The 26085-nt window shown below is 44.1% G+C and overlaps 1 protein-coding gene across 4 annotated transcripts in view; it reads right to left on the reverse strand.

The window, feature by feature from the left end:
• Nucleotides 1-7545: 7545 nt before the first annotated feature.
• UBE4B (ubiquitination factor E4B) overlaps nucleotides 7546-26085 on the reverse strand; it is a 125113-nt gene continuing 106573 nt past the window's right edge. For all 4 annotated transcript variants that reach the window (XM_072819701.1, XM_072819700.1, XM_072819704.1 and 1 more), the window contains 7 exons: nucleotides 24595-24721; nucleotides 22725-22869; nucleotides 18645-18779; nucleotides 16787-16978; nucleotides 9843-10017; nucleotides 9196-9342; nucleotides 7546-8894 (listed from right to left, as the gene is read on the reverse strand). In XM_072819701.1, the coding sequence (XP_072675802.1) occupies nucleotides 8833-8894; nucleotides 9196-9342; nucleotides 9843-10017; nucleotides 16787-16978; nucleotides 18645-18779; nucleotides 22725-22869; nucleotides 24595-24721 (983 nt within the window). In that variant the 3' untranslated portion in view covers nucleotides 7546-8832. The remainder of the gene's footprint in view (nucleotides 8895-9195; nucleotides 9343-9842; nucleotides 10018-16786; nucleotides 16979-18644; nucleotides 18780-22724; nucleotides 22870-24594; nucleotides 24722-26085) is intronic.

A 26085-nucleotide genomic window follows, 5' to 3' on the forward strand; every position in this document is an offset into this window, starting at 1 on the left:
TTTCTCCACGTTTATTTTTATTTTTTTTTTAAGATTTTATTTATTTATTCATGAGAGACACAAAAAGAGAGAGAGATGCAGAGACAGGCAGAGGGAGAAGCAGGCTCCACACAAGGAGCCTGATGTGGGACTCCATCCCAGGTCTCCAGGACCAGGCCCTGGGCTGAAGGCAGGGCTAAACCGCTGAGCCACCCAGGCTGCCCTTTCTCCACGTTTAAATGATACTTTTTCGGAGACAGTGTCCCTGACTTCCTCTCATACATTTCTGGTGTATGTAAGAGTGTCTCATACATTTCTGGTAAGAAAATAAGTGGTACAACCCAGTGAAGAGCAATTTGGGAATATCTAGCAAAATTAAAATCGTATATACTCTTTTATTTTTATTTTTAAAAGACTTTATTTATTCATGAGAGACACACACAGAGAGAGAGAGAGAGAGGCAGAGACACAGGCAGAGGGAGAAGCAGTCTCCATGCAAGGAGCCTGATGTGGAGCTCGATTCTGGTCTCCAGGAATCACACTCTGAGCTGCAGGCGGCACTAAACCGCTGCGCCACCCAGGCTGCCCCTCTTTTTTTTTTTTTTTTTTTAGATTTTATTTATTTATTTATTTATTTATTTATTTATTTATTTATTTTTAATTTTTAAGAGTTTATTTATTTATTCATAGACACACACAGAGAGAGAGGCAGAGACACAGGCAGAGGGAGAAGCAGGCTCCGTGCAGGGAGCCCGATGTGGGACTCGATTCCGGGTCTCCAGGATCCCACCCCGGGCTGCAGGCGGCGCCAAACCGCTGCACCACCGAGGCTGCCCAGATTTTATTTATTTATTCATGAGACACACACACACACACACACACAGATGCAGAGACACAGGCAGAGGGAGAAGCAGGCACCATGCAGGAAGCCTGATGTGGGACTTGATCCTGAGACTCCAGGATCATGCCCTGGGCGGAGACAGGCGCTAAACCCCTGAGCCACCCAAGGATATATACTCTTTGGTCCTCTAATTGCACTGCTATGAATTTATCTTCATATGTTTGCACATGTACAAAATAACATATTTATGAGGTCATTCACTGCAGAGCTGTTGGAGGCAGGCTGGATTGCAATCAGCTTATGTGCTATCAATAGATGACTTGGTAATAACAGGATGTAGCTGCCGCTGGAAGAGTGGATTTCAAGGTATATCTTCTATGAAAAAAAAAAACCAAGGTGCAGCATAGTGTAGAATTGCCATTCCTGCTGAGAGAGGAAACTGGTAACAGTGCACAAGGCTTATGGGAGGCTGGGGGATGGGTGGGTGGAAAAGAGGAGGCAGTATTTTTCCTCAATATCCCTTGGGTTTTGTTCTCATTTTGAACTATGTGTACGTATTTCCTATTCAAAATATTAAATTAAAAAATTGAAGCCCAGGGCATGTGGTGGCTGAGTCAATTAAGCATCTGCCTGTGGCAAAGGTCGTGATCCCAAGGTCCTGGGATGGAGCCCCACATTGGGCTCCCTGCCCAGCAGAGAGCCTGTTTCTCCCTCTCTCTCTGCTCCTCTCCCTGCCCCTACTTGTGCTCTCTCTCACTTGCTCTCTCTCAAATAAATAAATAAAATCTTAAAAAATATAAAAATAAAAAATTGAAGCCCTACAACCACATCTACAGTTTTGAAACTAGAGAGAGCTGGTCATTACTCTCCACTGTGAATACACTGAATTGTACACTGAGTTAAATTGAAGTGGCTAATTATATGTTATATCAATTTCACCTCAAAAACACATAAATAGAAGTATAAATATAACAACACTAAGATTCAGAATTTCTATTTCAAAAAAGAGATCACAATGAAGCTATCAGAGAGAGAACAGATCGGGAGAAGATATTCCCAACATCTAAAACAGACTAGGGAGTAAGTTCTAGAAAAATACACAAGAATGCCTGCAAAACAGCAGGAAAGGGGGCAGGAAAACAGGTAAGAGCTGCCGATTCATAGGAGGGAGAAACTGTGTGGCTGATTACATTTTCTAAGACGGCTGCAACAGAATCTCTCCACATGCTACTCTTGAAATGTGACAATGACATTCCTCCCATTGAGAGCTGGGGTCTCTGTTCCCTCCCCTGGAACCCGGGCAGGCCTGTGTCTGCAGCAGTAGAGATGCTACAGAACTCCCGAGGCCACAGGTTGTAAGAACCAGTTTCCACCTGGTCCTCTTGGAGTGCTGGCTTTTAGAACCTGGTCACCATGCTGTGTGTAGAAGTCAAGGGGCCCCAGAGAGGCTGTGTGTAGGTGTTCCAGCCAAGGCCAGATGGAAGGAGATGTTTCAGGTGACTTCAGCCTCAGCTGGCATGTGACTGCAGCTGTGTGGAGTCCCCAAGCGAGAACTGGCTGCTGAGCTCAGTTCACCCAAGAACCATGACAGATGATAATAAATTAATAGCTACTGTTTTCAGCCATTAAATTTAGGTGATCTGTTTAGCAGTGGGATTTAGGTTCTGGAAGTGGGTGTGGGCGTAACAAAGCTGAAAATATGTGGCATTGGCTTTGGGATTGAATGGTGGACAGAAGACAGGGGTGCCTTGAGGATGCTGTTAGTCAGCCCAAAGCCTTGAAGAAGCTTTAAAGGGACATGAGGAGAAATTATTGGAAGCTGAGGGACACCTAGGGGGCTCAGTCCAGTTTTAGCCTCTGCCTTCGGCTCACGTCATGATCCCAGGGTACTGGAATCGAGTCCCATGTCAGGCTCTCTGCTCAGCGGGGAGTCTGCTTCTCCCTCTGCCCTCCCCCCACCTCATGCTTGCTCTCTCTCTGGTGCTCTCTTTTAAATAAATTATATATATTTTAAGTTATTAGAAGCCGGAGGAAAGAGGCCCCTTGTCCTGTGGTGGTGGACATTTGGGCAACGCTGTCATCTGTGCAAGAGGAAGAGTAAATGTAGAGGAGAGAGGAGATGGTAGATGTACCTTGTGAACTCAATGATCAAGGCGAAGAGATTGTAAGGCAAAATGGTGAAAACTTCACTTGGCTTCTTCTCCTTGCCTCTGGAAGCCATTTCGATCTTTAGAAATCATCTAAATATGAGGCCAAGAACGTGACTCCAAACCCCTTTAAGATCTCAGGAAGATTTAAGGATTTCCCAAGAAATCCAAAATAGAGAAGAGTTTATCTGAAAGAGATTTGGGGTTATAGCTTTTGTCTAATGGAGTAAACCCCAAGATGATTCAGAGAAAACCTACAAAATTCTAATGGAATTGTTGTGAGGAAAGAAAAAGGAGGCAGAGAAAGCACAATGTAGAAAGAGGCTTCTGAACCCAACCTCTTGTTATGAACAGGAAGCAAACTGCAATTTGGTTTTATTATGGAAAAGGGAGCAAAGATTTCAGGACTAAACCTAGAGAGGGTGTAGCTGAGAGTCTTGGTGAACTATCAGAAGGCTGTAGGGTCGATTCGTGAATAAGGAACTGACAACACAAGCCAGGCTGGATTTCAGAATTACTATGGACCAGTGACTCCTGTGTGGTCCCATTTTCCAATATTTGGAGTAGGAGCATCTACAATGATTTTTCTATATCTGTCCCATCATTGTATGGTGTGTGTGTGTGTGTGTGTGTGTGTGTGTGTGTGGAAAACTTGTATCTTTAGCTCACAGACCTTTAAATCGAGGGGAGTGGCACTCCAGGGACTGTACCTGAAGAATCATGCCCGAGGAGATTCATCTGCACCTAGGCTTGTTTTGGATGATGAGACATTGGACTTTAAGCTGCCATAATGGAATGAAATGTGGGAGACTTTGGGTGAAGAGATGGAAGTATTTTGCATATCAGGAGACTATAAATCATTGGCAGAAGGGGAATGCGGCACATCTTATTTTGCAGCATCACCAGGACAATATTTCTCATGTCAGGAGCTGCCCTTCAATGAGATGCTAACACCCTTCCCACTACAAAGTGGCTTCTCCATTCCTTCCCCTTAAATCCAAGTGGGCTTATGACTAAGGTGGAAGTGACGCTTTGTGACTTCAAACCTAGATTGTAAAAGATGAGACAGCTTCTGTCTGGTCCTCTTGGATGCTTGCTCTTGGAGCCTTCAGAACCAAGGGAAATGAAATCACTGTTACTGTGCCACATCACTAAATTTGGGGGTGATCTAGTTATCAATATATTAAGAGATAACTCATTCTGCAAATTGATGGAGCATGTACCCCAGGCCAGGCACTCTTCCAGGTGCTGGGGCTACATGATGGACTAGAATCCTGCCCTCCTGGGGTACACATTCTACTGGGGGAGGTTGTAAATGAATAAATAATACAGGGAGTCAGCTTATGATAAATTCTAGGGAGAAAATGCAGAGAAAGGGAATCGTAAGGGACAGTGAAGGGTGGGTGGGTGCAATTTTAAATAGGGGGGCCAAGGAAAGACTCACAGAGGTGATAGTTGAGGAAAGACCTGAAGCACTAAGGGAGCTGGGTTCCAGGCAGATAGTCCCGGGAAGAGGATTCCCGGCACAGGGAGCAGGTACAAGCACTCTAGCAGTGTGGGAAGCATGCTTGCAGGTTGCGGAGGCCAAGGAGTCCAGGATGGCTTGGTGGTTGCAGGAGGGAAGGCGGTAGGACAGATGTTCAGAGTGATCACGGAGAGGGAGCGTTCTGCTTCTAGGCTTCTGTAAAATCTTTCTTATTCTCAGAGAATTGGAAAGCCATGGAAGGTTTGAGCACAGAAACGATGTAATCATTGTCATGTGCTTTTTTGTTTGTTTGCTTTATGTTTTTAGTACTCTCCACACCCAATGTGGGGCTTGAAGAGTGGCGGGCTCCACTCTCAGCCAGCTAGACACCTCTGATCTGAGGCAAGTTTTAACAAGACCACTCCAGCTGCTGTTGTAAGGAAGGAGAACAAGGAGAGGAACAGGGAGAGCGGGCAAGAGGCTAATGCAAAAAGCCAGGACGCTGCTTAATGACTCAGACCAGTCTTACCAGTGGGCCTGGTGAAAAGTGGCCGATTTCTGGGTACATTCTGCGGGTAGAGCTGAGAAATTTGTGGACAGACTGGATAGAAGAGAGCACAAGAGAGGAATCAAGGATGATGATTCCCGTTTTTGGTCCAAGGATGGAGTTGCCATTTACCACAATGGGGAGATAAAGATGAGTGGGTTGGGGGTGAAACAGAAGAAACTTAATTCGGGCATGTAAACTCTGAGGGCAGCGGGGATGACTAGTGTGTGCAGTGCAGCAGAGAAGCCTGGGCTGGAGATCCAAACTTAGGCTCGACCATGAGTGGCAGGCAAGCAAAGCCCTGAAATCAAAGTTAGTTCACCATTTCCCACAAGGATTGAGCCTGGAGCTGACCCCAAGGCCAAACAAAGCCCCTTCCAGAATGGTATGCTGCTTCTCTGTATGTCCTTGGGCATTCCAAAGCTGGGCCATTCTGGAATGCTGCCATATGGCAGGAGTGTTGGAGGGATCAGACTCTGAAGCCCATGTGGCTTAGAGTCACATGTGTCTCACTACATACACTATCTCCTTCAGACAGTTGTTGAGGATTAAGTGAATTGTTACATGAAAGAGTGGCTTGAACATAGAATATGCTCACAAAATACAAGTTATCTACAACCAAGGTGGTTTCCTTCAGCCCAACGCTAGCAGTTATCAAGGCCAAGCTCCATGTCGCCATGGAGGTTTCTTTCCATTGAAAACTTACCTAGTCAGACCAGGACTATCTATGTTTCCTTCCTACTCCAACCAACACATGGTGAAATCCACTACCTTCTGCACTGAATCCAAAGGTTGCAACACGTGCACAAAATAACGTGCACAGCCATCTTTTCAAAAGACATTTGATCAACTCCCTTTAAAAACCCACACAGTGGGATCCCTGGGTGGCTCAGCGGTTTGGCCCCTGCCTTCAGCCCAGGCGCAATCCTGGAGACCTGGGATCGAGTCCCACATCAGGCTCCCTGCATGGAGCCTGCTTCTTCCTCAGCCTGTGTCTCTGCCTCTCTCTCTCTCTGTCTCTCATGAATAAATAAATAAAATCTTAAAATATAAAAATAAAAAAAATAAAAACCCATACAGGGCAGCCCGGGTGGCTCAGGGGTTTAGCGCCACCTTCAGCCCAGGGCCTGATCCTGGAGACCTGGGATTGAGTCCTGCATCGGGCTCCCTACATGGAGCCTGCTTCTTCCTCAGCCTGTGTCTCTTCCTCTCTCTCTCTCTCTGGGTCTCTCACAAATAAATAAAATCTTTAAAAAAATAAAAATAAAACCCCACACAATAGTCACAAAATGAGTAAGTTATTTTATTTTATTTATTATTTATTTTTAAAAAAGATTTTATTCCCTGAGCCACCCAGGGATCCCCGAGTAAGTTATTTTAATCATCTGTCAAGGATGATTTCTCTTTTGTTCATCTGATGCTCAGACCATCCTTCTTATAGCCAAGACCTACTTTTAACAGATTTTGGAATTTATCTTAATATCCATAATTAACAGATTGAATCAAACACAAGCTTCTATAAAATAGTAACCCCATGACTCAAAAAAAAATAGAAATATGAGGTATCTTGCCCCTAGAAAGTAACAGACAAAAGACATGTCCTACCCAGCAATAGATCCTTGAAACCTCTGAATTCTGAATATTCAAAATGTTGAGTGCATACGAAGGGATATAGCAGCATCCTATCACACTCACGGGGACATGCAGACAGAATCCGTGCCTGTGAAGACTATTTGTAATCTGGTTAGAGAGGAGATAATAATAAATTTCATAAGATGGTTAAACAATTAGGCACAGAAGCCCCAAAACATAATTTCATAGGCATATGCATATGGAAGTTTAGTTAGAAAGTGAACTAAATTAATGGAATTATCTGCATTGTGGGATAATGAGTGACTTAATTACAATGAGCACATTATATTTGGGGGGAGGGATGGGGAAGTGATTTAGTACAATTTTGCTCAAGAGAAGTAGTACATATGGTGGTTGGGGGCATGGGCTTTGCAGCCTGGACACGTTGTTCTTCCACTGACCAGGCATCCTTGGGCGAGTGATCTAACCTCTCACTTCACAACCTGAGTCTTTAAAATAAACTAAGATAATTGTATTTATTTTGTAAAGATTTATTTATTTATTTGAGAGAGTAAGCATGTGCATGGGAGGAGGGAAAGGGGCAGAGGGAGAGGGAAAGAGAATCCTCAAGCAGACTCCTAGCTGAATACGAAGCCCAACGCGGGGCTCCATCCCAGGACCCTGAGATCATGACCTGAGCTGGAATCGGGCTTCAGCTGCTCAAGCCACTGAACTCCCCAGGCGGCTGGAGACAGGCAACAAATTGAGAAGAGCAGAGACCCAACATGACAAAGCTCAACCCCCTCACACAGGCGAACAGTGAAATGAGAACCAAATTGAGCACCGAGACTGATACAAATGTGAAAGTTTTATTTTAAAAATAGCAACTCTTAATTGGCTGCAGACAAGAGGATTTACCACATGCAAACTCATTTGGCTCTTGTTCTTCACCCACCCCTTTGTTTTCCACAAAAAGAAGAGACTCGAAGATTCCTTCTGAATGTGTATCACCATTTATTGTAGTTTGCATTAGGAATCGAACAGAGGACATTGTCTGTGGGGGAGGGGGGAGAGAAAAGGAAAAGAAAAAGTATGTTCTCGTAGCTTAATTTCTTCAAAACACTTTATGGTTTCAGATCCTTTTTTACCCCAAAGGAAATTCAAGAATTCAAGTATGTGAAGTCGGGAGCAGTAATACAAAAAGTCTATGCTTCTGTGTGTGTGTGGGTGTGTTTGTCTGTGTGTGTGTTTACAAGCAGACACACGTCCACGTTTCCTGCGCCCCGTTTTTGCTTTGGTAAGGCCAAGCCCCAAAGGACACGTTATACACAGCCTGCCTCAAACTCGCGGACTCCAGAGTTGAGAAATTTTTCCCTCCTAGGGTAACTGTAATGGTTTTCAATTGGCCCCATCCCCCCTTACCCCCCTCCCCCCAAAAAACCATAAGTCATGTCAATCCTGATATATTTGAACACTTCCTTTGCTGCAGCTGTTCCTCAGATTCCTAATAGAGGCCTTATTACAAGGATCAGAGTAACAGGTTCTCTTCATTTTGTTTAGAATAAAAAAACTTTAAAGGGACATTTCAAAAGAAAAAAAATAAAAACTGAAATTCAAATTCTGAAAATATCTTGCCTTTTTTATTAATCATGTCATCTAACACCAATTAAAAAAACAAATATGTGAATATGATATAAAAATACGATCCCAGGATTAACACTTTGTTGCAGGCACAGTTATCTCACAGAGTATATGTTTGGAGGGCCAGGGGGAAGGAGTTTATTTTTTGTTTTTGCTTCTCTTAAAAAAATCCACAGCAGTGCAAGTAGGGTCAGGAAGGGAGTGGGGAAGGATTCTTTAGCAGCAAAATGTCCAAGGTTCTCTAATCACAATCAAATCAACGGATACTGGATTTAGGGGAGAAAAAAAGATGAACGGGATGCTGCCCAGACCCATTTGTCATCAATCACTAAAAGACTTCCGTTGCAAAAGCCCCAAATGGCGACACGTGAAGGACGAGCTTTATTACACAAGCAATCGTAAAGTGTGTCTCTCAAGCTTTTGATCATGTTTATCACTTAAATATATGTACAGGAATTGGGCTCCTCTTCTCATTCACGTCCTTTCGGATCTCCACCGTCTGGTCACTCTCAGGGGGCTCTCAGGGTCTTCTGCGGTGCTGGGCCTCCAACATTTGAACAGCGTCTCTACCAGAGACGCCCCTTCTGGTTGCCTGGCTGGCCTTGGCTGTGTCGAGCAGAGGGTGGGCACGGGGGACGGTTTAATGATCACTATTTTGTTTCTCTCTCATCCAGGCGTGAATCTGTTCTTTCAGTTCTGGCACTGGGAAAAGGAAAGGAGAAGATTAATGCCCTGGACGGGAAGATCTCTTCCTGGGAGATGCAGCTTGCAGTTCAGTACAAACGGAAAAAAAAAGGCCATTCACTCCCTCGCTGACATGAAGACCAAAGAAGAAGCGGGACACAAGGACTAGACTCCCACAGTGAATAAGAGCAAAACATGTTTTGTGTCTTTTCTGTTAAGTGCTGTAAACTATGCAGCTTCTGGATTTGATAAACCTCCCCCATCTGATGACTCTCTGACACTGACTTGGGTGCCACGGCAGGGCCCCCCACCCCCATACCTGGTTCCAGCATGTTCTCTGTCAGCATCTGTCGATTGAAGGGGTCAGTGGGGGAGTTCAGCAAGTGCCGCAGGATGATGGAGCGGTCCATGATGGTGCCAGAGGGCAGCCGCACAGGGTCAGTCATCAGGGTGTCCATCAGTGGGTCTACAGAGACAAAGCAAAGCAAACTCATCACCGTGCTGAAGACCAAACAAAGCCCTTCCTGTCAGTGAAAGGTCTGTCCACAATGAGATAAAGACTCACAAGGGGCCTTTGGTGGAGGGAGGTTCCCTAATTAGCCACAGCTGGGAGGATAGAACAGAGAAAGGACCAGGGTCAGCAGGAAAGACAGTCCACAGGAGTCCTTTATCTGAGGGCTTCCCGGATTCTTCTTTGGAAATGCAAATCCCCTCCTCCAAAGGGAAGGCTGACTTTGGCATTCTCAGGGCTGTTACCCGGTTTGAAATCAAGATAAGGACTTTTTTCCCCTTTTAATTTATAACAGGAACTAAAAGTAGGCAAATGTCATTTCAGACAATGTGTCTCAAGGAGTAAGTCCAGCACACCACACAAAAAGTTAAAAGCACAGAATACTGTGTTTTCACATTTCATGTCTCAAGGTAACTAAAACCAAAGCATTTGGCATGAAAGAGCGGTCCGCTTGCCTCTGAACTCGTCGGGGGCGTCGCTGTAGTCGATTTCTGCACGTGCGTTCTTGGCCACTATCTCCTCCACCTTCTCAGCGAGGAGTTTAAACTTCTCGATAGCTATTGTGGATTTGATCCCTGCCTTCCGCATCTTCGAGATCACTTCTTCAAACAACTCTTTGCTGTAGGATCTCTGCGATGAGGAAAGACAATGTGAGGCATCGATATATTTTAAGTGGAAGAAAGCAAGCTGCAGAATATGCCTGAAGTAGGATCCATCTTTCTAAAAAAGCCCTAAAATGATAATGTGTATATAAATACTTCTACATGACTATAAACATATACAGACGGGAATAATACATACCAAATTACACAAGGTCATTAACGGAGGAGGATTTCAGGATTGATGCAAATGAGGGGAATTTTTTTTATATTTTATTTTTTAAAGCTTTTATTTATTTATTCATTATGAGAGACAGAGAGAACGAGAGGCAGAGACACAGGCAGAGGGAGAAGCAGGCTCCATGCAGGGAGCCCGATGTGGGACTCGATCCAGGGACTCCAGGATCACGCCCTGGGCTGAAGGTGGCGCTAAACCTCTGAGCCATCCGGGCTGCCCAATGAGGGGAATTTTTAAGTTGTGGAATTATTTTTGCAGCAAATGTGCATTTCTTTTAAAATTTAATTAATGTACTTATTTGAAAGAGAGACAGCAAGCATGTGTAAGCAGGTGGAGGGGCAGAAGGGGAGAGGGAGAGAATCTCAAGCAGATTCCCCACTGAGCACAGAGCCTGATGTGGGTCTTGATCCCACAACCACAAGATCATGACCTGAGCTGAAATCGAGTCAGATACTTAGCTGATTAAGCCCTTTAGGCTTCCCTAAAATTTAAATTTTGGGGGAGGGAGGTTAAAGATTTTATTTATTTGACAGAGAGTACATGGAGGGGGGAAGGGCGGAGGGAGAGGGAGAAGCAGGTTCCCCGCTGAGCAGGGAGCCTGACACCCCTGAAACCCGAGGATCATGATTTGAGCCAGAGGCAGCCACTTAACCAAATGAGCCACACAGGCACCTCCTAAAATTTAAATATTAAATGAAAAATGAAAATCGAGTTTGTTTGAGGCCCTGAAAGGCATTGTGCCCTGCAGCAAATGTCAGTTCTTTTCCCTAAAGGTCAACATGGTGAAAACAACCCAACTTGGTTCATAATCAAAAGGAGCTTCATCTTGTTCATGGTTGATCTTTCTTCCAGAGCTCTTAGCTCAACACTATGAAATGTCAGGTGCTCTGCTGACAGGAGCACGAGGGATGGTGGAGAGGACAAGTGCCCACCGGACCCAGATGAACTTGTACTTGAAATCTGGCTCCACCCACTGGGTGGTCTTAGGCAAACCCCCAACTCCCAGTTTCCTCAGGCACAAAATGGGGGTGCTAACACCCATCTCACAGGTGCCTAATTCATATACATCACTGCCATTTCAAAATATCACAGAATAGCCTAATTTGCATTTGTGGCAAGAACAGTGGCCACTTGTCGATTCAGTGACGGTGATGCCAACAGAGGAGGAGACTGATCAAGCCTGAAACTCAGAATGATGGTGGCCCTATAACCCGAGTGGCGTTATCCATCCAAGGACTCAGACAAACATCTCTGTGATGAACTCATGTCAATACCTGTATTCTCTTAGAGCATGGAGCTGAGATTCCTCAACTTTTCCTCTTTACTTCTTTAACTTCAGTTTCTAAGCAAGTACACACACTTTCTCTCTTTGCATACACCCACGCGAAAAGAGCGGGAAGAGAAAGCATAGGCTTGGCCTGGCAGAAATCCTAAATGCCATCTTGTACAATCCTGAAAAGTTTAGAGAGCCCCCAGTATAGTTTTCTGAAACTAAATTACTACACACTGATTTAGCAAATACTTTGACATCAACTTCTTATGAGCCAGGAAGCCATGGTCTTCGTCCCTTTGGAGAGGGTCACAGGGGATAAGTGGCCAAAAAATTATAGTAAGATGTTGGAAGGGCAACATTCAAATATTGTTCATAAGGACTTATTGCAGGTTGGGTGTTGCTGTACATGACTGAGGCGATTTCACCATGAACTTCTCTTTGTAACAAGAAGCCACTGCTACCATCGTGAAGTGTCACCCACCCTATTTCTCAAATGATGATGAGTTTTTCACCAACTGACTTGGGCTTACTTATAAGTCAACTTCTCAGAGCAGTGCGGCAGCGACTACCAGAAACCAAAGGCAACCCGTGATAAGGGGACACGGCATCCTGCCTCATGGAGCAATGGCATCAATGTACGGAGCAAAGGCTCCTTTTTTTTTTTTTTTAAGCATTTTTTTAAAAAAAATTATTTATTCAGAGAGAGAGAGAGAGAGAGACTGAGAGGCAGAGACACAGGCAGAGGGAGAAGCGGGCTCCATGCAGGGAGCCTGACGCGGGACTCGATCCTGGGTTTCCAGGATCAGACCCCGGGCTGCAGGCGGCGCTAAACCACTGCGCCACCGGGAGTGCCCGCAAAGGCTCCTTCTGAGCTGCTGCTCTGAGTCAGAGACACAACAAAGATGCTGTTCTTGTCCTCAAGGGTCTTACAGAGTCATTAGAAAGTTAAACATGGAGGGGCATCTGGGTGGCTCAGTGGTTGAGTGTCTGCCTTCAGCACCGGTCATGATCCTGGGATTCTGGGATCGAGTCCTGTATGGGGCTCCCTGCAGGGAGCCTGCTTCTCCCTCTGCCTATTCTCTGCCTCTCTGAATCTCTCATGAATAAATAAAATCTTAAAAAAAACCAAAAACAAACATAGAGATATCTACAAATCATACATCTTATATCCAGAATAAAGAACTCTTACAACTCAACAACAAAATACAAACAATCCATTTTAAAAAATGGCAAAGGACTTAAATAGCCATTTCTTTTTTTTTTAATTTATGATAGACAGAGAGAGAAAGGCAGAGACACAGGCAGAGGGAGAAGCAGGTCCATGCTGGAAGCCCGACGTGGGACTCGATCCCGGGACTCCAGGATCACACCCTGGGCCAAAGGTAGGTGCTAAACCGCTGAGCCACCCAGGGATCCCCCTTGAATAGCCATTTCTCTGAAGAAGATATACAGATGTCTGAGAAGCACATGAAAAGATGTACAATGGGATCGCTGCATGGCTGAGCGGTTTAGCACCTGCCTTTGGCCCAGGGTGTGATCCTGGAGTCCCAGGATTGATTCCCGCATTGGGCTCCCTGCCTTGAGCCTGCTTCTCCCTCTGCCTGTGTCTCTGCCTTTCTCTCTGTGTCTCCCATGAATAAATAAATAAAATCTTAAAAAAAAAAAAAAAAAAAAAAGAGGGGATCCTTGGGTGGCTCAGCGGTTTAGCGCCTGCCTTTGGCCCGGGGCATGATCCTGGGGTCCCGGGATCGAGTCCCGCATCGGGCTCCCGGCATGGAGCCTGCTTCTGCCTCTGCCTGTGTCTCTGCCTCTCTTTCTCTCTCTGTGTCTATCATGAATAAATAAATAAAATCCTTTAAAAAAAAAAAGATGTACAACACTATTTGCCATTATGAAAATGTAAATCAGAAGCACAGTGAAGTACCACTTCACTCCCACTAGGGTAGTGATTAAAAAAATGAAAAAAAAAAAAAGTGTTCTTGAGGAGGTGAAGAAGTTTTAATTAGAACACTTATACAAAAAAAAAAAAAAAAAGAACACTTATACACTGGTGGTGGGACCATAAAATGGCATGGCCACCATGGAATATAGTGTGGCAGGTCCTCAAAAAGTTAAACACAGAATTACCATAAGATTCAGCAATTCTACTCCTGAGTACCCCAAAGAATTAAAAACAGGTATTCAAACACTTGGTCACAAATGTTCACAGCAGCACAATTTATAATGGCCAAAAGGTATAAACAACTCAAATGTCCACCAGTGGATGAATGGATGAACAAATCATGGTCTATCCACATAATGAGATATTCAGACATAAAAAAAGAAATGGAGTACTGTACATGGATGAACCTCAAAAACATTATGCTAAATGAGAGAGGCCAGACACAAAATGTAACATATAGATTATTCCATTTACGCAAAATATCCAGAATAGGCAAATAGGTAAATCCAAAATTAGATAAGATGAAGACAGAGAGTAGATCAGGGGCTGCCCAGGGTGAAGGTGGGATGGACATTGCCTGTTTAATGAATATGGCATCTTCTCCAGATGGCGATGTTTGGGTAAGATGTTGGAACTAGAGAGAGGTGGAGATTGTGCAACACCATGAATGTACTAAATGCCACCAAATTGCATGCTTTAAAATGGTTAATCTTATGTGAATTTCACCTTAATTAAAACAAAACAAAATAAAAAGAAATGATGGATGGGAAAAGTGTGACTTCAGATGGGCTCTTAATTCTTTATTTTCATTTCATTTTATTTTTTTAAAGATTTTATTTTAGAGAGCGAGCACTCGAGTGTGAGCAGGGGGAGAGGCAGAGAGGGAGGGAGAGAATCTTAAGCAGACTCCACACCAAATGTGGAGCATGATGTGGGGCTCCATGTCATGACCGGGAGATCACAACTTGAGCCGAAATCAAGAGTTGGACACTCAACCAACTGAGCCACCCAGGGACCCCTCTTTATTCTTTATTTTTGAACAGACCACGGTGCTAATGGACAGCACTCCAGGAACATGAGGGCTGGAACATGTATGGAACTGGAGTCTGTCCGTGGGAGCTAGTCCCATGTGGCCATCAACGCAGAGCAGTGTCCCCCTAACCTCCCTGGCCTGGTCTCCCTCAGCTCCAGGGGAACAGTTCTCCACTCCTCCAGTCTGTGAACAAAAAGCTCAGTGGCTCTTTGTGCTGGTCCTCTTGTCACCTCTTCTGGACACTTGTCGTTAGCCCTCTTTTGGCTGTCAGGGAGAGAAGCTTCTGAGTGTCTTTTCTTGCATGGCTGCCATTTTGTTCTTTCTTGGTCTTCTCAGAAATACCAGACCAGACTAAGACCATTGCTCCCAAAGGAGAAAACAAAATTCCCCTACTGTTCCTCTGGAGCTTTCTAGACTTCCACTTTTCCTTCCCTAGCCCCTAAAACCCTCTTTTGGGATGATCATCAGAGCCCTAATCAGCTTACAACCACTATTAATAGAAAATGCCCAACAATCAGAACAAACATCACACTAGAAAAAAAGCAAAAATCCACTTAGAATGTTTTTCTGTCCATGGTGACACTGGCACTTGGGTGTGCTTGCTTCACAAGTCTGGAGGACCCTCAAGAAAACCCATGTGCAGAAACTGTGGTCTACCACTCAGGCCAGGTGCCACCACTGGCCACCACCATGTTCCACAGGTGTTACAGGGGTTGTCCTCCATTCAGTTTTCACTGTCTCACAGGGTGCACTGCATTTATTCACACTGCAAAGTTGGTTATGTTCACTGCTCATGATGTGGCAGGCGCAGCAAGGTCTACCAGTAAGTGCAAACTCTTAACCCCTTCCTATACCCACTTTTTAAGAAAACTCTATTAAATTCTTTCTTTGAAGCAGTTTTATTATTTTTTAAATATGTTATTTATTTGAGAGAGAGAGAGAGAGAACATGAACAGGGGGCAGAGGCAGAGGCAGAGGCAGAAGCAGGCTCCCTGCTAAGCAAGGGTCCAACACGGGGCTCAATCCCAGGACTCTGGGACCATGACTTGAACTGAAGGGAGACACCCAACTGACTGAGCCATCCAGATGCTCCTATATCGTCACTTCTTATGGAAAACCTGCTTTAGATATATGTGTTGTTTCCCCTTGCAGGCACTGTCAAGAACAACTCACAACTCTCTTGCTTATATCCAAAAGTACCCACATATGTATATTATATCTCAATAAGGTTGTTAATAAAAAAAAAAATAGTACCTTAATTCCCCTATCTCACTGTCATTCATTCCTATGGATGAGATACGGGTAAAGAACCTTCTAGAATCCCTACTGCTGGTTAACCTGAAACATGAGTGATATCTGGACAGACAGTGTCAACAAAGATGGAGAGACAATTGAGCATAGAACTTTCTGGGTATTTTAAGTAGAGGGCAGAGGGGTGGGGAGTACCAGCTCAGGGCCAGACTGCCTGGGTATGAATCCTGCCTCTATTCCATAGTCCCTGTGCCACCTGGAGCAAGCTGCTTCAATTCTCTGTGCCTCAGTTTCCTCATGTAAAAATGAGAAATCTAATAGAACCTATCTCGCAGGATTTTGTGAGGATTAAATCAACGAAAACAAGCCGAGTGTTTAAAACTTGGTATCTAATTGATAAACGTCAACTCCTAAGATGCTGCCATGACCCAGGACAGAAGAACACTGGGGGAGGGAAGCCCTTTATGATGCTGCTGGAAAGTTGAGTGGGGTGGGGCAGTGGTGCTTGGACTAAACTGACAGCTGTGGAAGTGATAAACACAGAACAGGTGTCAACACAACAGACATGAGGAACAGAGGAGAGGGAAGACTGTGGAGACAACCACATGGGGTCTGAAACTGGGAATCACATCACAGCAGCACCAAAGTGGGGCCTTGGGAAGCAGACCTGGACTCCTGAGAGATGGGACCTTTGTGGGAAGGACAGATCTGTCGCATGAGGCCCTTGGTGGGACGGACTAGGAACCCCACTGCAGACGGATTTGGGGGCCAAACTGGCTCTTTTACCCCCAAAGGAAAAGAGCTGATTTATCTTTGTTTACACCAGACAAGGTCTGCTGGCCACTGTGGTGATTATTTCCATTTATGTATTAAAAACTTCCCAAGCCACAAGTTGAAGAGTATCGCCTTCCCTGATTCCAAGAGGGGAAAACCCAGGGACAGATGAGTATGTCGTGGCAAAGGGTCTGCCAGTAAGTCCACAGAGATGGGATGCTGACCAGCCAGCTGGGTGGCCTGAAACCCAGCCTCCCCACTGGAATGGCCCACTCCTTTGGGCACTGACCTGGTCATCAGCGATGGCTTTGGCAAACCGGGCACAGTCCAGCTGCAGGTAAATGTCTGTCAGTTGGTCCAACAGCTTCTTTGGTTCAAAGCCATATTTCTCAGGGTTTTCAACTTTCAGGTCGCGGCACTTGGGGCCACAGAGTTGCTGGAGATTAAAGTTCAGCATTGCAGCCAATCGGGGTCCAAGTTCCTAAGAAATCACAGGGTAAGACGACAATTCATGCTGTTGAGACAAGCGAGAAGGACCAAAACTCCCATTTCAGGGGAGGAATAGTAACTGCCCGGATTAATCTTCAAAAAATCCCTTTATGTGTGCTGTGAGTCATAAGCTGAAGAAGGAGATTATATCCAAAATTTTTACTCTCCATCTTGAATCTAGTAATTCTAACACTTAATAGTGTTGCAGGTTGATAGAATATCTATAAATACCAACAGAAGGCAAACTTTTCTTTAAATTCATGCTTTCAATTATAATAACAAGTATCACTCCAAATTCAATGAGAGGCAGGTAAGAGGGAAAATTACTCATAACTCCATCATCATAACACATCAAACAAGTTTTTCTATATGTTCTTTTCAGCCATCATTGTATGCATTATTTTTCTAAATTTCAAGAGTCCCTGACAGTTCAGACAGGGGGAACTTTTTTTTTTAAGATTCTTAAAATTAGGGGATCCCTGGGTGGCTCAGCAGTTTAGTGCCTGCCTTTGGCCCAGGGTGTGATCCTGGAGTCCTGGGATCAGGTCCCACATCAGGCTCCCTGCATGGAGCCTGCTTCTCCCTCTGTCTGTGTCTCTCTCTGTGTGTCTCTCATGAATAAATAAATAAAATCTTTTTTAAAAAAGTTTTTAAAACTTATTTATTTAAAGCAAAGTCTAATGTTTGTCACACTCACTTGTTTATCTCGTCTGTAATTGCCTTCCTGCTCTAACAGCCACATTGAGTAGCTGCACCAGACAGATGGCCCACGATGCCTAACTACTATCTGGCCTTTGTAGGAAAAGTTTAAAGAAATTCCACTTGCCAGCCCCAGGGAAGTAATTAATGGTCTAAACTATCTTGTTGAAATCAGTTGCAGTCTTTGCATGCTTTCAATAATGAGTTGGGTTTTGTTTCACGTTCTATTGCTCTCTTACAAAGAGATGTGAAAAGGAAAACTCATCGATGAGAGGCACCCAGGCTAGGGTGTGGCCATGAGCATGGATATGGGAGGATGTGAGGAAAAAATTATTTTCCACTGTAAGCCTGTCTCCAGATCTCTAGGCAATTAACTACCAGCTCCCAGGCCCCTTCTTTGCCATCCTTACCTCCCTGTCCTGGCCACACCGTAAAGCTTCTGTGCTATACGGTGGTGGGAGGGCAAGGGATCAAAGCACAGCATCCACCTTCAGTTATGTCACTCAGTTTCCATTTCAGAAACAGGACCTAGGTTTTATTAATAATATCAAGACCAAATATTCTGACTACCTTCAATCTATTCTAAACCCTAATTATGGCTCTCATTACTCTTTGGCTTCCTGAGTGTAACAAAGCTACAACCAGGAGAACCAAAGATCTTCCCTGTTATCAATGATTTCTACTTACTATACTCTAATTTCCAACTGACGCTACTTTATACTTTTAGTATAAATAAAATGCTAATCAGTAATGATAAAAATATGTCACAGTCTCAGCATTGATAATCCCATGTGCTCTATAAGCAGAAAGCTTACAGAAAGTACACTATCTTGGAAGGAAGGGACTGTTCACAGACTTCGGTCTGTCCACTGAGTGCTGTATCACTTGGCATAACTGGGAACAGAATCAGCATTGAACCTGCCTATGGAATCTGACAAACACCCCACGTTTTGACTCACCGGTCTGAGGAAGGGCTTCTGGACCTGTTTCGTGAGGATATGGAACATGTCCACGGTCTCTGTTGCCAGGGCAAGGTAGGAGCGTGAAACCCGCTCGTCCTGAGCAAGCTGGGACTGCCGGGCTTGCTGCTGATCCTAGGAAACATGGAGCAGATGCCGGGCACGTGTGAGCACACTGCATACCGAGCGTGGATGCAAATGCTGTCAGCTCAGAGCGGGGCAAATGCACCACAAAGCCAATGCGCCGAGGGAATGAGAACCACCCAAACCAGATAATCTTCCAGATAACTGAACTTTGTTCTTTTCAGCATGAGCCCTCTCTGGGACGCTGAGTAAGGAGGTGACCCTGGCACACTATTTAACTGACATGAGACCCTGTTTCCTCAATGAGTCACCTTCAACTTCTGTGAGGGATGGAAGAAGTGGATCTTCCATCACACTCGATACACGTGGTTGCTAATCAAGGATAGTTCCGTTTCCCTTCATAATGACTTGGAGTCACCAATATTTTAACAATACATGTTATGTTCTGCGGCCATACTGGGGCCTAGACGTTTTGCCCCTCTGCCGAGCACCTACAGGCTGCTAAGGTTTTGAGTTCTGTCTCACCACACTGTCAGGCTGTCACCCCTGACAACTGTCAGCAAGCTTGCCTCTTGCACCTTCTTCTTTCTGCTCTGCCATGGGCTGGGAAACAAGATAATAAGGTGTGTCTGCCTCTTGGGTAAAGCAAGGCGGAGCACTGGAGGCTCTGGGATGGAGGAAAGCCCCAAGAACAGCAGTAGATGGGAAATTCTTCCATTGAGGCTCAGAGACCATCTTAGTTCAAGTTGAGGGGGGAGGGGGAACAGCTAGAGCAGCTGATGCCATCACCTGAGGTCCCCAGGGGTCGCCCTCTGAGTAGGTGTTCAGGGGAGGTTGTACAGTGATGCTAGGTAATCTGCCCACCGACCCCTCAGTAAAGAATGCACCTACAGAACACATGTGGAAGCAGGAAGACCTAAGAACAAGGTAAGAACCAATGCAATATGTGTCTGCACATCACATGCATCCATCCACATGTGCTATCCAGGCCCTCGTCAAGCACCGGAGTACAGAGCATGACCAACAGGCTGGCAAACCTCATGGAGCTGAGATTGCAGGTGGGGCGACAAGCAATAAACACACACCCACACAGACACATACAAAGTCTGATAGTGATGAAGAAAAAGAAAGCAGAATAAGAAGGGAGAAAGAGTGGTAAGGGACAGCCTCTAAGGAGGTGACATTTAAGTGGCTATTTGAAGGAGGAGAGTCAGCAGAAATCTGGGGCAAGAGTGCTCCTGGTAGAGGGATTGGCAGGCGTGTCAGGAGAAGCTCAAGGAGGCCAGTGTGGTTCAGGGAGAGTGAGTGAAATGGAGAATGGTGGGCCAGGGGCCCTCTCTAATATGAGACAGGACACTGAATGAGAAGGGAAGCTTCGAAGAATTCTGAGTCAAGTGGCAATAATGAGCAAACAAGTTTGTTTTTTTTTTTTTAGCAAACAAATTTTAACAACACATCCCTCTGATATGAACACGAAGAAGAGTGGAGGCTGAGAGATCATTAAGAGAGGCTCCAGAAAGCCAGGAAAAGAGAGGGTTGTTGCCTGGAGGTAGGGCAAGAGGTCAGATATGGGTATTTTAAGATAGTCTTGAGGCATTTGCTGCGGGAGAAGAATCAAGGAAGACTCCAAAGTGTTGAGTCAGAGCAATTAAAAGAATGTAGTTGTCACTCACGGAGGCTGGGCAGACCCAGAGAGGAGGTGTGGAGGACCTCATCAAGGGATATTATTAGACCACCACGCAGAGGGGCGAGTCAACTGCTGGTTAAGCAATCTGGAGTTAGGAGAGACAGGGGCTGAGGAGAAACATTCTGGAATCTTTAGAATACAGGATACATCACAGGCCAGGGATGTTAAATGTCCTGCAATGTTCGGTGCAGTCTCTCATAATAAAGAATTATTGCTGCCGCAACATTCGACTGCACTCACAATTCCAACCAGCACCCTCGCTGAGAGACACGAGCCTCTGCAGTGAGCGTAGGGAGAGTAGGGGAGAAGTTGGAGGGCCAAGCAGTGGAGTCCTCCAGCACTCAGAGGACAGGAAAGTAATAAAGAGCAGCAGGCAAAAATAAATAAATAAATAAATAAATAAATAAATAAATAAATAAATAAATAAATAAAATAAAGAGCAGATAAAGAGCAGCAGGCAGGGAGCTGGAGGGCAGGAAGTGACTTCAAGGTCAAATAGACAAGATTTCAGAAATAGCACTTGTTTGGGATAATTTATGCCGTTTTCTCATCTACAAACACGGGAAAGTCACCGGGAATTGTTTGGTTGTCTCCTAAGCAAATGCTAGTAAGCACCCACTGTGAATGAGATAATGCACCACAGACCTGTATCCCAACATTTACGACGTTGGCCGGTCTGAGTGAAGCATCACGAGCAACATAAGGTGAGTGCTACAGAAATATAGAGAAAGCTAAGGATTTGTGGCTGCACGGACTGGTGCTCCAACCATGAGGGACTATTTGGATAAGATGTTATGCAAAGAATGGGTAGGATTTCAATGCAGAAGAATGGAAAGTAGAGAACTGTGGACAGAAGGAATGTCTCAAGGTGAATGAAACAACAGGAGCTACACAGTTCTGAACTACATTCCTGACATCCTCCTCATTGCTTTCCTGCAAAGCACGGATCGTCTCTGGTTCACGAACAATGAAACAGAGATTAAGGAACTCTGAATGCGTGGCAGCGTCCGTTCTCCAACCCAGGTGCCCTCGACTTCAAAGCTGGAGAGCTTTCAACCGGCCGCATCTGTTTCCCAGCATGTTCTGCGAGGATCTGGGGATTGGTATGGATTGGAGCCAATGGACCATCATGAGAGGTAAGCCTGGAGTTACCACAGAGGGGGCATGGAGCATCAAGTCTGGGCTACTTCCCATCTGTGGGACATGGGGAGGTGTGGCAGGGAAGTTCTGGAGGCACACTAGCAAAATGGTTTAACAGTTCATTTAGAAATGAATATGAGGGTAGGTCGGACTCTGGCAGATGCCAGTATAGTGCCAAGGACAAAGTGGACAACCTCTGCATCATCTCAAGAATAAGATGAGGGAATTGCAGCCAAACTCAGGAAATCTAGCATTCACAGGCCCTGGACAAAGCCTGTAAAGTCTGTAGTATAAGCATGTTGGCTTCTTCTCATCAAAGCTTCTTCATCAAAGCTACAGGAATACTTGGAATGAAAATCTTTCCTACATGTGCTTTCATACGTGCTTAAGTTATCTGAAGATACTTTTTGACTCTAAAGCATTAGAAGCTTGACAGCATTTTCGTTTTGAGAATGTTATTGCTAGTAAAGAAAAAACAGTCCTCCCTACTTTTCCATGGGAACTCTTTCTGGAAAGCAGTTCTGATTCTGAGCCTAAAAACATCAGACACAGACTGAACCAATGTATGGAGTCACCAGTGGCTGCTGAGCACTAAGTAACTGATCAGAGAACAATCTACATGGCTGCAATAAATGTCAGAAAAGTATGTCAGTATGCTGTCGCTGGTGCAGCATGAATTTCTCATGAAACCTGGCAAAACAACCCTCTCTTCCATTAATAACTGAACATAAAACCAAGATCCACTAGAAGAAAAAAAAAACCCCACCAGAATCCTGAGTCATTCACATAGTTGTCTAAAGAAGATCATATGAGCAAATCAAATGCTTGTCTGGCACCACATTCTAGAGATTTACTTCCTACTTTCATAAATTGACATCAACACATTCATTGAGAGCTCTTCTCCAAAAAAGCCCTTTAAAATTAAAAAGGCAAGAAAGTTTTCAGGACACATTTTGAAAGACTTCTTAACTGATTTCTTAGCTTTAGGTCAAGTGTTTCAGCTTACTCCTACCCCAAACCTGGGATGTAACTTTGTGAAACCCACAGGTGGGTGGGTGACAAGCACTGACAAGTCAGTCAGATCTAAGTCACCAGGGCTCACAAATACAGCCCCGGGTCCAAAGGCAGCTTCCCACAAAGCTGTCCCAGCATCTGCATTATGTCCTCACCCGGGGCAGCTGGTCCCACTGTTCTTTGTTCTTCATTTCTTCTTGTACTTCGTGGATTCGCTTCAGAGACTCCAGGCTTTCATCGAGTAAAAAGGTCGTGTCATTTATCAGCATGTTTATATAGCGAACAAACTGCTTCCCCGAACTGAAAAAGGCAATTACATTAGACATGGTCATATATCTCCTCAAGGCAAAATGCCGCAGCAGATCCCAAAGAGAAGGGGGCTCTGCCCAAAGTGCCAGTGATGTCGCCCTGTAAGACTGCCCACCTCGGCACCACTCAAGTACTGGGGAGGGCAAGGACTATGAAGTCTTCCTTGGATTTTGTTACTCCTTTTAATTAGTAGTGATAAGCTCATTTCAGGGAATGAGCAGCATTAAAGGGGTATGCAGGAGGTACCTTGCATGGTTTATGAGAGCCAATGGTTAATATTTAGACTTTTGTGAGCAGATTCCCTTAACAGCTTAAATTTGGCAAAAGTAGAAGTATTTACATCCCAGGAGACCAGCAAATGCTGAATTTCTCCCCCTTCTTCAGAGAGCAGCAGGTTTACCAACATATTCCTGGCTCATTCAATGACTTTAAGTAAAAAAGACACTCTTCCAGACTAGAAAATACGCTTAAACTCACCAAGATACAAAAAAAGCACAAATAATTATCCACATATAAGAAAGAGAATTACAAATACAGTTATTCCTTATTATAAAGACACATTGAAGAAAAGCTAGAAGCTGCAATATTGATAAAGGAGAATATAACTCACTTTCTAGAACTTGAAGCTTCCAATCTATAAAACTGTCCTGCATATCCTGTTACAGTAGAGGGCTTGCTGGGGCACTGAGATGCTCGTGTACCACCAGGCTTTGTAACTGTAAGATTAGTAGAGAAAAGAGGAGCTACATACACTTCAGGAACTAATGCTGTGTAATCAGGGGGTGGTAAGCCCATGCCTGGGGAGAAGTTCCTGTGAACATGGGTAGGAAGACTAGATTTCAGACACAAGGCAAGTTCAGGACAAGCACTCCTACTCAGCACCACACAGATCAAGCCATCAGCTTGTCTGGTCTAAACTCGTGCCAGGATTTGTTGGAACATAATTCTGACCACAAGAGCAACTCTCGGAAAGAAACAATAAACTTGAAGAGTTTACTCTGCAGAAACCTATCTAGCAAATGGTTACTCCCATGGTAATGCAAAATATTATTGACTAGTAACTCAGCTAACAAGTGACAGCTAGACTTGATCAGTGATCTAACATGGATTGAAAAGATCCAAGCAGATGGGATAAAATTTCTTCTGAAGAACAAGAGTTCGTTTTCATCTACATTCTTTTTAAAGCAAGTAACTTAGATGAAACAATTTTTGTTCAGATTTAAGGAGTCACTAATAGTTCATGTAGGTAACAAAGTCCTTAATCAAGGTTTAGGGCCTTATTACAAAGAATGACATTTGAAATGACAACCTCAATCTAACCACTTAGGAATATAAAGTCTTCCTAACATTTCACATCTAAAGCTTGACATCATGTTCCAGAACACTCTACGATCTCATTCCAGTCATTCTGACAGCCTCACTTAACACTACAATTACAGAAACACCAAAAAATACTTCACATATCATCTTAGAATATTTATAGATTCTTAATGTATACATACCATCCCCAAAGTGTGGACAAATCTAAAGTTCAGCAATATCTTGCAAGCACAGACATTTAGGTAACTCTGCTCATGTGTAGCAGAACCATCTAGAAAAATTAAAGGACGCTGAGACCTAGCCATGAGTCAAGAACCAGCTCTGAAAGACTTAAGCAGTCACCCCACCTGTGATTTGCAAGAGAGCAAGTTGTGACATTGGGGGACTGATACTCACTTGAACTCCTCCATGAAGGTGCCATGGTGAGCTATGTTTTGCCAAAGGCTTTTAAAAATGGTGCTAATGTGATAGCGAATAGTGAACTTGTCGTAGAACTCACTGGTGGCTCCGGTGTGTTCAACATCTAGAGAAGAAAGACAGAGGGACTGAGGGACAAGTACTGTCTTAGGTTTCTAAAAGCAGTTACTGAAGCCACAATGTTATTGAGTGAATACAAATCTGTAAATTCAGAGATTTGATAAGATTGTGCACTTGTATCTCACATGTAAGGCAGGATAAAATGAGGAGGCTGTTCTGAAGACACAAGCTTCACAGTGAAGGTCTGGCAATGACACAACCACCAAATGAATTGGGCTCAGAAAGTTGCCTGGTATCAGCAGCACAGCATCAACTTGCCAATGAGCAGAAAAAAAACTGGGTTGATTTTCTTAAGGGCCACATACCTATTAAATGTGACTATAGGCCTTACCTCATTTTATTGAGCTTTGGAGATACTGTGTGTGTGTTTTTTTTTTTTTTAAGATTTTATTTATTTATTCATGAAAGACAGATAGAGACAGAGGGAGAGGCAGACAAAGGCAGAGGGAGAAGCAGGCTCTATGCAGGGAGGGACGATCCCAGGTCTCCAGGATCAGGCAGGCCCTGGGCTGAAGGGGGCGCTAAACTGCTGAGCCACCCGGGCTGCCCAAGATACTGTGTTTTTTAAACAAATTGAAGGTTTATGGCAACCCTGCATTGAGCAAGTCTATCAGCCCAATTTTTCCAACAGCATTTGCTCACATCATGTTTCTGCATCACATTTTGGTAATTCCTGCAGTATTTCAAACTTTTTCATTATTATTATATTTGTTATGGTGACCTGTGATCAATGATTATGACTTGCCTCAGATGATGGTCAGCATTTTTGGCAGTAAAGTATTTTTATTTATTATTTTTTAAAGATTTTATTTATTTATTCATGAGAGACACACACAGAGAGAGGCAGAGACACAGGCAGAGGGAGAAGCAGGAGTGGGACTGTGGGACTTGATCCCAGACCTCAGGATCAAGCCCTGAGTCAAAGGGCAGATGCTCAACCGCTGAGCCACCCAGGTGTCCCAGCAGTAAAGTATTTTTAAATTAAGGTATATACATTGGTTTTTTAGATGTAATGATAATGTATGTTTAACAGAATACAGTATAGTATAAACATAACTTTCATATGCACTTGGAGAGAGGAAAATTCATTTGACTTGCTTTATTCTCATATTTGCTTTTTGCAGTGGTCTGGATCTGAATCTGCAGTATCTCTGAAATATGCCTGTACTATTTTAAGTACTTTTGTATAATTAACATTTCCAAACATGTACCAAAGTAGAGAAAAGTTTAGTAAAATCCAACATACTAAAAAAAAAAAAAACCAAAAAAAAAACAACAAAAAAAAACAACAAAAAAAATCCAACATACTCATCAATCATTTACCAAATACCAACATTCGTGTACTATTAA

This window comes from Canis lupus, chromosome 3, assembly GCF_048164855.1.
Source record: "Canis lupus baileyi chromosome 3, mCanLup2.hap1, whole genome shotgun sequence".
In the NCBI taxonomy this organism is placed as follows: domain Eukaryota; kingdom Metazoa; phylum Chordata; class Mammalia; order Carnivora; family Canidae; genus Canis; species Canis lupus.